The sequence below is a fragment of the Cicer arietinum genome, chromosome 3 (genome assembly GCF_000331145.2).
Source record: "Cicer arietinum cultivar CDC Frontier isolate Library 1 chromosome 3, Cicar.CDCFrontier_v2.0, whole genome shotgun sequence".
In the NCBI taxonomy this organism is placed as follows: Eukaryota; Viridiplantae; Streptophyta; class Magnoliopsida; order Fabales; family Fabaceae; genus Cicer; species Cicer arietinum.
The window spans coordinates 72,592,916-72,608,349 of record NC_021162.2 but is presented as its reverse complement, the minus strand read 5'-3'; the positions used below and the strand labels follow the sequence as shown (position 1 = coordinate 72,608,349).

At 29.2% G+C, this 15,434-nt stretch overlaps 2 protein-coding genes across 4 annotated transcripts; one reads left to right on the top strand and one right to left on the bottom strand.

The window, feature by feature from the left end:
* Positions 1-1,267: 1,267 nt before the first annotated feature.
* Positions 1,268-4,089, top strand: LOC101509588 (fasciclin-like arabinogalactan protein 16). Its single transcript, XM_012714219.3, has 3 exons — positions 1,268-2,806; positions 3,568-3,711; positions 3,814-4,089. Exons 1-2 carry the CDS (start codon positions 1,504-1,506, stop codon positions 3,624-3,626), a joined length of 1,362 nt encoding a protein of 453 aa, XP_012569673.1. The 5' UTR covers positions 1,268-1,503; the 3' UTR covers positions 3,627-3,711; positions 3,814-4,089.
* Positions 4,090-5,658: 1,569 nt separating this feature from the next.
* Positions 5,659-10,611, bottom strand: LOC101509061 (uncharacterized). Of its 3 annotated transcripts, none has more exons than XM_004494213.4 (7): positions 10,417-10,611; positions 9,444-9,528; positions 9,116-9,265; positions 8,117-8,190; positions 7,782-7,900; positions 6,918-7,001; positions 5,659-5,987 (listed from the first exon to the last, which is right to left on the bottom strand). In XM_004494213.4, exons 2-7 carry the CDS (start codon positions 9,448-9,450, stop codon positions 5,942-5,944), a joined length of 480 nt encoding a protein of 159 aa, XP_004494270.1. In that variant the 5' UTR covers positions 9,451-9,528; positions 10,417-10,611; the 3' UTR covers positions 5,659-5,941. The 3 variants fall into 3 exon arrangements, with proteins under 3 accessions (XP_004494270.1, XP_004494269.1, XP_027188234.1); XM_004494212.4 differs by having other exon boundaries at positions 9,444-9,531; positions 10,417-10,604; XM_027332433.2 differs by having other exon boundaries at positions 9,444-9,531; positions 10,446-10,604.
* Positions 10,612-15,434: the final 4,823 nt, after the last annotated feature.

Below are 15,434 nucleotides of genomic sequence, written 5' to 3'. Positions count from 1 at the left end.
CATTCATTTTAATATATTTTTATTTTGATTTGATGAAATTTATATATATTCTCTTACCTTATTTAATATAACTAACTCTTTAATTGATGAAAGAGTTGAATATAACGAATTCATAGTATTACTATGACGAGTTCAATATAAAATGCATTAGGAGGGATCGGTTACTGTTTTGATAGTGATTATAATGAAATGTAACTTAAAAATCATTTAAAGTGTGAGGTGAATATTTAGAAGGAGAAGTTCACAATTGATTTTTTATTTTGTAATGATTGTAATTTGATTGATAAATATGGTAACTCAAAATTCATTCATTATTAGTGTTTTAAATTAATAATCTTCAATTACAGATCTTATATAATTCATCTAATAAAGAGATCGAAAGTAGAATATGTTTAAAATGAGAGGAGTATGCAGTCGTTTAAGGCAAGACAACCCCTAAAATAGTGTGAGCGAGAAGTGAAGGTGACAAGAATTGACAGAAGAACCACCATAGGAGGGGAAGTCTCCATCTCTATAAACAGGAGGATTGCATTTGCATACATACATTACATTAAGTTAAGGACGATGAAAATTATTAAAAATATAAACGAGGCTTATTAATTAATTAATTGTATGAGTGTGAGTGAGGATCTAAGTATCTTCCTTCCTTCCATTCATTGTCTCCGACACCGACACTTTGCCAGACTATCCTCTTTAACACACAACATTCACGTTTCGGCTCGGCTCCTTTACCATTTTATTTTTTTATTTATTTATTTATAATATAACCTTTGCTTTTAGACTTTTTAAGAGCTCTATACTTACCACCTTCCTTATTTTAATATGGAGAAACATTCATAATCATCGTATCACAATAATAGCAACTAAACAATGCCTCGTTTTTTTTTAATTTATTAACAAATTTCAACCAATTTATTTTAACTTATACAATCTTTAAACGATAAAAATAAAAATAAAAATGAGTCTGAAAGATTCAGTCTAATAATAAGAGTTGTGAGATTGAATAAATATTAAAAATAGAGGTCGAACAATTTGGCTACTACAAATATAATTTTTTTAAACAAATAAGTTGAAAAAGAAAAAGAAAAAGAGATAATAGTAGTAACTAAAATGGTAACATGGCATGGCTTGGCTTGGCTTGGAAACAAAGTCTGTGAGTATGATAACATGACAGCACATCAGTTCCCGTGTGGCCCCTTTTACAGGCTGTCATGGAACAGTAGTACTATTCTTCTGCTTGTATTTCACAATCCTTCCTTTTATTTTGTTTCTCAACACCATTAACCAAACCAAATTCACTCACATTCCCATTCCCATTGAAATACAGAGAGACTTTGATTTTGATACTGAGAAAGAACACTCAACCACCACCATACAATAGTACCCCGCAACACACGCTACTACTACTTCTTCTTCTTCTTCTTCATCTTCTTCTCACTTCACTTTACCCACCAAAACACACAAAACATATTAAAGTGTTTTCTTTCTCTCTTCAAGAGCACCATGGATTCCAAATCCATCTATGGTGTCTCCAATTTCATCCCTCTTTTCATTCTCTTTCTTCTCCCACTCCATTCCGCTTCTTCCACCACCACCACCACCACCAATACCACTCAAATCAATTCCAATTCAATCCTCGTCGCACTTCTCGATTCCCACTACACCGAACTCTCAGAACTCGTTGAAAAAGCTCTTCTCCTTCAGAAACTCGAACAAACCCTAGGTAACCACAACATCACCATCTTCGCACCAAAAAACCAAGCTCTAGAACGCGACCTCGACCCTGAATTCAAACGATTCCTCTTAGAACCACGAAATCTCAAATCACTCCAAACGCTTTTAATGTCACACATTCTCCTCTCACGAATCGAATCTCATCACTGGCCTTCCGTTAACCGTCACCACCACACACTCTCCAACCACCGTCTCCATTTAACCACAAACCCTACCGGTAAAAAAACCGTCGACTCCGCCGAGATCCTCCGTCCAAACGACGTCATCCGTCCCGACGGCGTAATCCACGGAATCGAACGCCTCATTATCCCCCGCTCCGTACAAGAAGATTTCAACCGGAGAAGAAACCTCCGTGACATCTCCGCAATTCTCCCGGAAGGAGCACCGGAGGTAGATCCACGAACAAACCGTTTAAAAAAACCAGCACCAGTACCCGCCGGAGCACCACCAGTACTTCCAATCTACAACGCAATGGCACCAGGACCATCACTAGCTCCGGCGCCTGCACCAGGACCGGGAGGAGCACGTCATCACTTCAACGGAGAACGTCAAGTGAAAGATTTCATTCACACACTGTTGCATTACGGCGGTTACAACGAAATGGCGGATATTCTAGTGAACCTAACGTCGCTTGCAACGGAAATGGGACGTTTAGTTTCAGAAGGTTATGTTCTAACCGTTTTGGCACCAAACGACGAAGCAATGGCGAAATTAACGACTGATCAATTGAGTGAACCAGGTGCACCTGAACAGATCATATACTATCATATAATTCCCGAGTATCAAACGGAGGAAAGTATGTATAACGCCGTTAGGAGATTTGGTAAAGTTAGTTATGATACACTCCGTTTGCCTCATAAGGTTGTTGCTGAGGAATCTGACGGTTCCGTTAAATTTGGTCACGGTGATTCTTCTGCTTATTTGTTTGATCCTGATATTTATACCGATGGAAGGATTTCCGTTCAGGGTATTGACGGTGTTCTTTTACCTCCTGAGGAAGAGAGCGAAGATGATTCTTCTATTCGCCATACTAAAATTCCTCTTGTTAAAGTCGCTACTAAACCCAGAAGAGGTATGTTTTCTTTAATCTTTTATCACCGTTATCATTATCAGTGTTTAACTCACTATATTTCTTCTTCTAAAACTATAACTTTTTGTGGTAACTTTTGCTGAATTTTTTTGATGGCCTTTTACCATTGTTTGGTTTAATTAGCTAGTAATTTTAACCAAAAAAATTAGTTTGTTTTATGTACTTTTTACTCTATAATACAATCATAGTGTATTAAAATTAATAAAACTAAAAAGTTATTCATTTGGTCTTGTGATGAGCTTGCCAAATAGTATTGAAGATACTGAGAATAGGGTCTTTCTTTTTACTTTTTTATCTAATGTTCTTTGCCTCAACCTAAAGTATGAACCAGTACATGTGATTAATTTATTAATAAATAAATAAATCACGTAAAAGGAATTCAGTGTGCCAAGCTGTGAACCATATTAAAATTATTATTTTTTGCCACCAACCTGAACTTATTCGATGTTGAATCGGTTTGTCTTGATCTGAAAAAAACCATTTATTTTATTTTTTAAATAATTTATTTACTGAATGTTATATAGTCAACTGTAGCACATTATTTGGATTACTTTTATTTTACAATTTAATTAGGTGATACACATTTAGGAGGGATATAGAATTCATTTTTTTGCAAGTTTCAACCACTCCGATTATATAACATGGTTTTATTTTTGTTGTATACATGTGAAAATATGCAATAGAAGTGGCGTGGTATTAGTTGACTTAATTAACATTTGTATTTAATCTAATGTATGTGGCAGGGAAGTTGCTGGAACTCGCCTGTAGCATGGTTGGATCTTTTGGAAGTGTCTGCTCATGAAATCGCTTTTTCAACTAATCGCTTAAAATAGAAAAAAATTATAATAATAAAAAAAAAGAGTGAAATTATGTAAACTTGATGAATGGTAAGTTTACCAACTAATACTACTATCTATTATTTGGTTTATTCCATTTCTTTGGGAAGACAAATTGATCTGATAATAATAATTTTCACATGTATTATGCAGTTTAGAGTAATCATTTCAATACAAAAGGGAGCGATTGAGTTGTGCAGGATTTCGGTGGGAACTCACACAGAAGATAAACAAATTTTCTGTCATTTTGTTTCATACTGTAATTACATATCATTTTTTTATTGAATTTTTATTTTATGTTGATTCACTGTCTCTGTATGCATAAATAACCTTCAAATACGACACTCTCCTCTCTCGGTGGCATTTTTTTTCCTGTTTGTATGTGAATCAAATTCAAACATATAATCTACTTTATTATTATGCCTTCAAGTTCCAACTCGTTTTCGCGGCAAATTTATTTTTAATACGAGCTATTAAATGAACCTTTTGAGCAGAATAATCTACAATAAGAAAACCATAATACCTTTATTTAGAATCTCGGTTAAAAGATATTTATATTTATATTTAGTGTACGTTTAAAATAAATAAAAAAACTTAGTAACACTTCATAATATTTAATAATACTTTTTTTATAGGTTCTCACTATCGAAGTTATTTCTATTCGAAATGTATCAGATATAAAATATGAGTAATTTTATTTGAAGTGTGTTACATTGATTTGAATTCGTATTCATCATATCTTAGAAATTTATCATATCGTAGAAATTTAGCCTATCCAACCTTATACCTAACTTGTTTGATATTTTTAGTAATACTTTACTTGCTAATTGTAGCAAGATATCTTATTTTGTAATAATAAAAAATTTAGAAAGGGAATATGAGCAGAGTTTATAGTTCAACATCTTTCATAGAAATTGATGAAAATGGACCACTTAGCAGAAAAAAATGAAAATCATAACAATGGAAATGGACCTCTCAGCGGAATGTTTATAAAAAACAAAAAGAAGTGGACTTAAAGCTTGTTTTGCCTTACTTATTCTTTTTCATTCTTGGTAAACCTGTTGTTGAGGTGTTATTTCATGGATAGCTAAATTAATGGTGGCAGGGAGAAGGAGAAGTAGTTGTGGAATTAATTATTTGTGGAAGAAGACATAATAGCTAATTGTATATTGCATAAGATGCATAGAGGGGCCTCCAAATGTGTCGGTCATTATTATATAATAATAAAAGCATATATTGTGTAATGTCACGTTTGTGCTTTTGTGGGAAAAACATTGCTATCAAAGCTGGCTTGGCCCCAACATTAGGATTATTCCTTGATTACCCAACAAATCATTCCCCATCATCCCTATATTCTTTCTTAACATAATAATAATTTTCTGAAACGAAGGAAACTTCGTTCAACTCAACAAGTGCAAATGCCAATCCTACATTAAAATAGAGAAAATCAGATGTGGCAAAATTTCCACTTCTGGCATGTAAAGAGAAGAGAACAATGATGAAACTAAAGCTAGCAAGTGTGTGCTAAAGAACTATGTTATCATTATTTAAAGACAGTTTTAACTTTTTTCTTACGCATAGGGTCGGAAATAGGTTAGATGAACTGCCATTGCCTGTATGTATATTTACAAAAGTTAAATCCTTTCACTTCAAAAATTACAATCAAACATAACAATTATGCATTTTGATTTTCCAATTGATTTTCATTATGTCATTTGAAAAAAAAGAGTAAACTAACATGCATTGTATGAGAAGGCAATTAATTAAGAAACCATTTCAATGACAATTTACGATCTATTATAAACACTTTATGGTTACAATAATCAATATGAACTAAAATTAAACTCCTCTAAAGTGAATAGAGAGTAAAGTAAGTAATGATAAATTATTAATGAGACAATCAATGATTGATATTCTAATACACTCATAGACTCATAGTTTGTTATGCATGTTGATGTAATATCAACTATTAATTTATTATTAATTAATATTACTTAATTCACATTTCAAATAAGTAGTTCTTAAGATGAGTCCATCTTTTAATACAAGATCAAGATGACTTTGGTTCAAAAACAAAAAGAACATAAGATGACTCTAATACATTCTTTTTTATTGACGATAACACTAATACATACTATTACATAGTATATCATAAAAATGAAGGTAAAGTTATAAAAATTACTGTAGTTTATAAAACAAAAAGTGGGAGGGGAGCACAGCATTGTGCAGGTTCAAACTTCCCCTCAAGAACCAAATTTTGGTAGTTGTTTCCCATAAGGATTCATTTTCTTCCATCCAAGCCTTGCTTTAAGGACTCCAACCTTTTTCTGCAATCAACCACATGAACAAGACATAATTCACTATTTAAATGTTGAAAGGACATTAACAGGTGCTGACACTTATGTGAAAGGAGTAAATCATACTAATTACCACATGTAAGGGTACGGTAGAGCCAGATATGAACCATTCACTATTCCAACAAACATAGTTTACACTTTATTTGACCCAATTGAAGATGTTCAGTAAATTAGTTTTTTTTTTCTTTTTTTTTTAGACAAAATGACATACACCACTAATAAACCCACACACAAAATGGAGGTTTTGTGTTTGAACTCGAGTCACCACATAAAATGTCCATCCTAAGAATGTCAGTACTGCCCATTGAGCTAGGCCTTACGAACAATTAGTTTTTTTTTTACTCAGGTAATCTATCTTAATAGGTTAGTATTTGAGGTTTGAACTTAAAAGTTACAACCTCTCATTTTATTGTTCTACTTTTACTTTTACAATTTTAATAAAATTTCAATTGAATCCCCGCTAAAGTACTTTTTGTAGAATAAACACCTTCATATTTTATTTTCTTTATTGGAGTTTCATAAATACTAGACATTATTTATTTTAATTTCTTAATAACATATTCGATCTTTATATAAGATTAAAAATCGATAAAATTCAAAAATATAAAGAAAAAATAATTTAATATTTCAGTTTCAAAGTAATAATAAAAAACTTCTGTTTTTACTACAACTTGTCAAACTTTCAGTTAAAACACATCCTAAGAAACTAGTTTATCAGTTACTTTTGTCGAAACACATTCTAAGAAAGTGAGATTCCAATGAGATTCATAGACCAAACCCCTAGACATCCTAGAAACTAATATGGTATGACAATATTTTCATGAATGACAATAAGTGAGATTAAAATATTTGAAACTAAAATGCTTCACAAAAACACAAATATGGATGATAAAACGTTACTTGGAATCAGTAAGACGGCCGTGCAAGCTCCACCTTTGGCGGAAACCTTCAATGCCTTCAACTCCACTTGCAAGAATCAAGCGCCTGTACATTTGAAATGATTAGTGAGACAGCAATGTATCGTGGTATAATTTTTTTTGATATCCAGACACTGAAAATTTCAACATCGTATTAATATAGCCAGTGCCAAATAGTTAGTGCGAAAGCCAAAGTGACGGAGAGATAATGTCAGCCAATAAAAATATTTTAGACTGTTAGGCAATCAAAGTGCAATCATAAACGTAATTCTTTTGTGGCCAAAGAGAATCTATTGTGCTCAAGAAAGCAAGGCCCCATTGCCGAAATTTCATGGTTTGGTATCTTTGGAAAAATTCATCATCAAGGATCTTCTATAAGTTAGCTTCATATTCCTCCATGATATGCCTATAGGCCCATTATGGTTCTCCCATGAGAGTATCACACATTCTATTATGCTTTAACAGAAATGACAGGTGGCACGGAATGATAGGCAGATAATGTTCTAGAAGGAGAGCGGGTGAACTATAAGAAAGGAAGGGTGGGAACCGAAAAGGGCATTTGATAATTAGCAATTGGTTTGGGTGGTTTTGGGCTGAGTAAGAACGTTGGTTCTCAGAATTAATCTTTTACCATTTAGTTATTGTTCATTGTCTTCTGTAAGGATCAAGTCTCCATTTCCATTGTTATTTTAGTAGTATTAATACATCCACCATACTTTGTGTTTTATTAAAGTAACCATTCATATATTTATGTTTCTATCTATTTTAGGTACTATCATTTGCTAAGCAAAGAAACATTCGCTAGGCAATTTACCAAACAAGGACCTAAACCATTATTTGAGTATACCTCTCTAACGATGTAACTTCTGCCTCAAGTTGAGCAGACCTCTCCTTGGCTGCATCTAAAGGCATTGATGAACCCAATTTGAATTCACTCATTTGAAGTCGCTTCCTTATCTCCTTATCCTGCAATTCATTTATTTTTGAAAAAGTAAAAGTGATGGTAGATTTAACAAACTAAATTGATGTGATCATACCTCTATCTCAAATAATAACAGTCAGTAAATACTATAAGAAGTTGAAATTGTTCATGAAGGGTAAAATATAAGTTAAAGTAGCTAAAGAAAGAGGGGGGGGAGAACAAAATAAAACAATATTTGTAACTTACAACAATGATCTCACCCTTCTTTCACCACATTGTTTATACAGAGCAATCTCGTCTTGACAGAATGGTTCAATGTCATTGATTTGCAAGCCTAAAACGATACAAATGAAGCTTTTAAGATATTTGAATTCGAATAAGACAATGCTAGAATAAATATCAAATATCATCGACATTTAAAACAAACAACAAAATCATGTAATGTAACTATCCATTATTTATCAGAGGATTGAACCATGCTTAAGTTTAATACACCTAACCTCTCAAACTCTAGCCAGACCCAATAAATGTTGATAAATCAACAAAGCAAAATTGCATGGGCTGATGTTTTTTATTCTGATTAATAAATCAACAATTTTTAACAAAAAGCTGTCTATAATATATATTTATAAAAGAAAAATATTTCAAGCTTTTACAAAATGCACAATTTTTTTAACAAAACTCCCAAAAATAGTCTATAATATGTAGGACAGTGCAATTAAGATGTATTTTGTATCACTGTGTGTTTAGTGTAAAGAAGTGATAAAAATTAGAAGGATAAATGATTAAAATTAGTATCAATTTATTCTAATTTATCTCATATAATTTTCTACTTTCATTTTCTTAAAAATACTGTTTTAGGGAGATAACTAACTATTTTTGTGTAGAGGAAAAACAAAACTATTAAAACATTTTCGTGTAATTTTTTCCTTTGCAGGGGCAGTAGCCTCCAATGCATTATACATGCATCTACGATTCCACAGCACCAATGGCACCCTTTGTTGCTCCACCAGTAGTGCATTTAATCCAATATCAAACAAAGGGTTTCTTGGTGCTCTTTCTTCTCTCAAATTTCTAAAACCCAGCAAGAAAACTGATTTTGGTGACAAAAATAACTAGTCAATGTCATCTGTACCAATTTGGTGATGAGTGAAGATTCACTTCAATCAAAGGTTTCTAATTTTATGCAACCAAAGGAAACAACAAAGAATTGCTACAGGTACGCCTAGTTATAAAAAGAGGGGATAACAAAGACTTACACAAAAATAGATTCCTCAGAATTCCATCACATAGATCAACACCTTCGAGAACATGGGAGGCTATTTCTGGTGGTACTACAGGTGATGGAGGGCCCATCATCAGATCATCACCAACCAAAATAGTTTCCTCCATAGTTGGCTGCGAATCAACTGAAACCAACATATTTAAGTTTATTAACATTTTTACCTCACTGTTATTTCCTTTTTTTAATCAGATGCTATTTTCAAAAATTGAACCTTTCCATTTTGATTTTAACATATTTTGAAGACTTGAATCAAAACAACTTAACACAAAAATAGGGTAAATAATGTGCCAGAGATCACATACCATCCATGGTTGCTTTCTGGCAATCCTTTCAGCAAAAATACAATGACGCTTCTTCTTTCTTTATATAGAAGCTCAGGGGAGACAACTACTGAAACAAAATTGAGCAGGAGTTACAATATTTTCATTTCTATTGTTTGTGAAAAAAAATACTGAAACAATACTTAGACAATTACTGAAACAAGATTAAGTAGGGGTTACCAAAACAATACTGATATAAACAAAGACGTAATGTTTGGGGTAAACACAATTGTGCCTAAAGGTGGTGTTTATTGTTTATTTTGGCTTGTACCCCACAACCCAATTACAGTTCAGTTCAATAAGGAAAATAGAATTGAACCTTCAATAACATTTCAAAAACACAATAACTGAGTCAAACCGGCTCTATGGCTCAGTGTACCAGTTCATGAACTGGCTCTGTTGATAATCAGTAAAAACCAGTTCAAGAACTAGTTCTGCCAACAACCAGTTGAAGGTAATTGGATTATTCTCTTACTGTAAAGGTTTAGCAGACAGATCATTGTAAGATATTGAAAGAACGAATGCTTTCTTCACTACAACCAGCAAATATCCATAAATTTCTGAAGGTTAACCTCACAGTAATTCAACTTGGGAATACTATTAAACTCCAAAATCAAATTATTCACAATATTTAATATTGTAGTTCCAATATATTTATTTAGTCACATGATTCATGCAATCATTGTATTAATGCAATTTCAGGTCTGATGCTATTAAAAAACTAATTAACAGTAGTTACAAAATTTTGAATAAACTTCAAAATTGCAGTAATTACAATCAATAAACCCCAAGGATGTTTCTCATATTTCAAATTCAATAGTAATAAAAATGCTTTACGAAAATTTAGCAACGGAAATGATACAAAACAAATAATAAACAAGAGAAAAAAATATTGCAGTAATTACAATAGTTATTATTTACAAAGATGCAATTTGTTCAAGTTCAGGAGCCATACAATGAGAAGGAAAAGGTGGACTCTCTCACTGTTTCTAGCGATCTTCCTTCCTTTCTACGACCAATTGAGTTTAATGTTTAATGTGGTTGCGTTTTTTTATCAAGTGGCTTTTTAGGGTTTTAAAATTTTTAATTGCTCTTCCTTCCTTTCTACGACCAATTCCGTCGGTGTTTTCCGGACAGTTGAGTTTAGTGTGGTTGCGTTTTTTTATCAAGTGGCTTTTTAGGGTTTTAAAATTTTTAATTGCTAAATTATAGTTTTTTTTTTCCAATAATTCCTCATTGATTTCTTGTTTTAAAGTCACACTTTTTGATTATTTACTCATATTTTTAAATTAAAAAAATAACAATTTTATATATTTTAAATAATATAATTTTATTATATAAAATTATCTACGTATATTAATTATTGTGTCATTCCTTAAAAAGAATATTAAAACTTTTAAATTTTAAAATAAGAGAATTAATTTTATAAATTATTAAAATTTTGATACTAAAATTGATAACCAAAGCAACAATATCTTCACGTTTATATTTTAGACAATAATTCGATTGATATTATAAAAAAAATAAAAATTTATTTATACAAACGGTAAAATTTCGAGTGACTTTTACACATTTATATTTTCATTTCACATAGAAGTTTTATTAGAACCTTAATTCTCTAAGTTTTACATACATTTTAAAATATTTTCATTTCACATGTAAGTTTTATTAGAATGCTATTCCTCTAAGTTTTACATGTATTTTAAAATTTTAACCGTTTATATTTTCATTTGATAAAATAATATATGTATAGCAATACATAAGATTCGTTGGTTAAGTCAATTTGATCTTCTCATTATTTATTAATGCATTAATTTTTGTTTAATCGTAGATTTGAATCAATGAAAAACTCTAATAAAATCCTACCATAACAATATGTTTCGGAAGATGAATAGAATGGGGTTTCCAAAAGTTCAGAAAGAGAAAGATATCGTGTGTTTAATTTTTTTTCTTTTCTAACTTTTAACTCTAAATACAAAAAATCAACATCAATATTGTTGTTTCACTTTGAATTTAATTTATTTTCAGGTTAAATTTTTTGAGTCGTTTAATTATTTAAGTTAGAAGTTTTGTTGTATTTTATGATTGTATAACTTACGTCGAGTTTGCGCAATAAAACAAAAAGGGTTTATAACAAGTCATTTTAGATTTTTCTATACGACAAAACAAATTTATTTAATAAAAAGGTTTAAATTTTTTTATTTAATAAAAAAATACCTTACATTTTAAGCTATGATTAAACTCAAAAAAATCTTATATAAATTAAATAATATTTTTGTTTTTATTGCAATTTTACTACTATTTGGTACAAGTAAATTAGCGAAGAAAGAGCAGTAGAAATGAAAGAAATATTAATTATAAATTGAGAAATTATAACATATAAAGTGAGCACATTACTTATATAAGAAATATTGATTATAAATTAAAAAATCATGAGACAAGTGTTGAACATATTACTAACATGAGTTATTTGACTAGTACAACGTATATACATGATTTTCTTCTACAACTAAAAATTGGAAAATTTTTATGTTGCCGTAGAACAGTTGAAATGTCTTATTTTATTTTTTGAAAATATATAAAAAAAAAATTTGAAAATGTCATTAATTCTGTGTAATAATTTTTCTATAATTATAAATAAAATTTTAATAATTTATTTATTAACTTTTGAAAAAAATCTCATCTAATAATTTTGCTTTAAGTATCATAACGTGTTGTACCAGTCTTAAGTTTCTATATGTAATATGATGTGTAGTGTTATTCCATTGTTTAGTTGAGATTTGCAAGGATTAATCGAGTATAATTGTGGTAACTAATTTTTTAATTTCACTGGCAATGTTTCAGTTTTTAAAACTTTGGCTTTGTTTAACAACGGCTGCCTCATCTGTATATTTGCTTTCAGCCATACATTTGACTCAGTTACACCCTGTAAGTATGGTGTCTATTCAGAATTTAACATTTTGTTGACTTATTATCTAATGGGAACATGTATAGGTTCTTGCATTTCTTCGAATCGAACATAACATATAATCGTAATAAATATCAGCCGTGTTTTCAATTTCTATTATGTGCAACTTTTTGAAATTTATTATTATTTGATTTAATAATTTTTATTTAATTTAATGTTCTACATTTGGTTGATTATATTAAACTTCATTTTGGTACCATTCTTTTTTAAAGCTAAGTTTGTTTCATAAGTTTCACTTTGGTCCCATTTATAATGGTCTGATTTTGGATTTTGGAATTTAAGCCTATTGATTTTCAATGTTTTATTTGTCTTGTATTTTCAAGCGTCATATTTATGATATAAAGTCGTAAATTTGGTTCTATGTTCACTTAAGAAATATTTAAGTGGAAATCTTTTGTATTAAAGTGGAAAGAATGGAGACAAATGGCTGTCATAATACTCTTAATATTATAATTGCATAATAAAAAAAAATACATTAAAAATTAATAAAAAACTGCATTTAAAACTTGTTAATCAGATTCATTTCTTATAATAAACATTCAAAAAAAATTAAAAAATATCTATTATCTTCTTACTCCCCTCCTCCCGAATCCCAAAAAGTGATTTAAAATTATTACTTTCATTGCACCCTTCTAGTATTAAAACTTGTTGCCTCGGTCTCCAAAAAAATGTTTGTATATTACACTTTTCACCTTATTAACAAAGTTGATTCAATGTTAGTAGAAATTACTGGACCCTCCTTAGAAGGAAAAAGCCAAGAGTACTATTATCAAATATCTCTCTCATTACTGAAATCTTCTCATTGATTTCCCCTTTTCTCCAAGTTTGCACTAAAAGTCCTATTATCAAATAGGTACCACGTGAGTAGATGAAATGGTTATTATAAAGAGTTGCTCTTATGAAAGCGTGTTCATAATGATGGTCTTGCTTTCATGTGCTTAAATAAATGGGTTTCAAATGTGTATATTATTAGGCTTAGGCTCTACGTACCAATGGTGAGTATTCATTGGTATATCTCCCAATTTTATATTTAATCATTTATACAAAATGTCTATTTATGAAAGATTGATTTGTTATAGTTATTTTTGTAATAATGTAACTTTTTTTTTAAAATTAATTATTTTTGTAAATTTTCATCTTCAACTTTTTCAACCAAAAGATAATTTGAAATAATCTTAATATTATTTTAAAATGAGAAGTTATTTAGTCGGATATTGATCTTTGGGGTGGTAAGGGGTTTGGTCCCTCCCTATGTTAATTTTAATATTGACATAATTGCTCTTGTGGTTCATTAATTTATTTTCAGATAATACTTGAGTATTTTATTTATTTATTTATTTTCAATTTGATTTTTTATTTGATTTTAAGTGACAATTTGATCTTTTATGTCTTAAAATGTCAACAATGTTATCTTCACAAAAATTTATCAAAATTTTCAAATAAAATTTATAAAATTAATTATCATCTTCAATATAATACAAATTTCATCAAATTCATAACTCAATCATCAAATAAACTCATATTTTCATTTGATGAATTTTATGTTGTTGTAGATGAAAATATGAGTTTATTTAAATATTTAAGTTATACATTTGATGAATATATGAATTTTCTTAAAATTTATATTGAATTTTATGGCTTTTGTTTGAAGATTTTGATAAATTTTCTAAGTTTATGTAAAGAAAAGATAACATTGTTGATATTTTAAGATATAAATGATCAAATTATTACTTAAAATTAATTAAAAGACTAAATTAAAAAAAAGAAGATAAATGACTGAAATGTTACATGAAATTAAATTAAAATTAAGTTAAGATACCCATAAGCAATTATGACGTTTAATATATATACTTTTGTAATTATATATACATATATCTATATCTATATTATATTATATTAATATTATTAATATTATTAATATTATTATTATTATAGACCATAAAAAATACTTTAATATTATATTACATATTGTCTATATAATTTTAATATTTATGTTATCGATGATGTCAATGTTTTAAAATATTGTATATATCATCATCATTATAATATTTAATTTGTTTGTATTTTCTGTAATGTATAAAACTATATTGAACTATCCAAACATACAAATTAAATTCTATGAATATTATGTTATAAAACTTTTACGATTAAATTATAGGTAAATTTTATTAATAAATTATTTGGCTTTTCTTTCAATTGATTTCTCTATATCTAAACCTATTTTGTGTAGTTTTTAAAATAAAATAAAAATTATGATTGACTTTTTTTATAAAAAAATTAATTTTTACTACAACATATATTTTCACCTTTTCTTAAAAATCCAGAAAAAATTTTCAATTCTTAAATACCAAAATCATTTTGTTAGAATCTTTAACAAATAGGTCTTGAATCTATGTCCCTTCTTTTACGCTTTCTCATTTCTTTTTTTCTTTTCCCTACCTCATTAAGAAATCACTCACCACCACCACATCTAATTTTCCCATCTTCACCACCACCACATCTAATTTTCCCATCTTCACCACCACATATACTTCTATGTAAAATTTAAATCCACACACTCACACCCTTATATATATATATATAATAAATTTAAAAATTATATTTATTATAATAAAATAATTTTTTTATTATATAATAATAAACAAAAATATTAAAAATCACATTTTTTATAAAGAGAAGATTATAATTCTTAATATTTAAAATATTAAATATACTAAATATATACATAGATATAAAATTTAAAAATAAAAATAATATCATTTAGAGGACACGTTTGAAGGTGGGGACGAGGTGAATATCAACACCTCAAATTCGTTTCCGCATTTGAGTTTTAATTTCGAAAAAAACTCAATCAAAATAGATTTCTTCTCTCAAATTGAATTAAAATGGATATCGAATGGTACGAGTTGTATTGTCATCTTTAATTATATCTCTTTTAGTGACTTCACTGTTTATTTTCAAACATAAAAAAAAAAAAATTCAAATACAAATCAAACATTATTGGC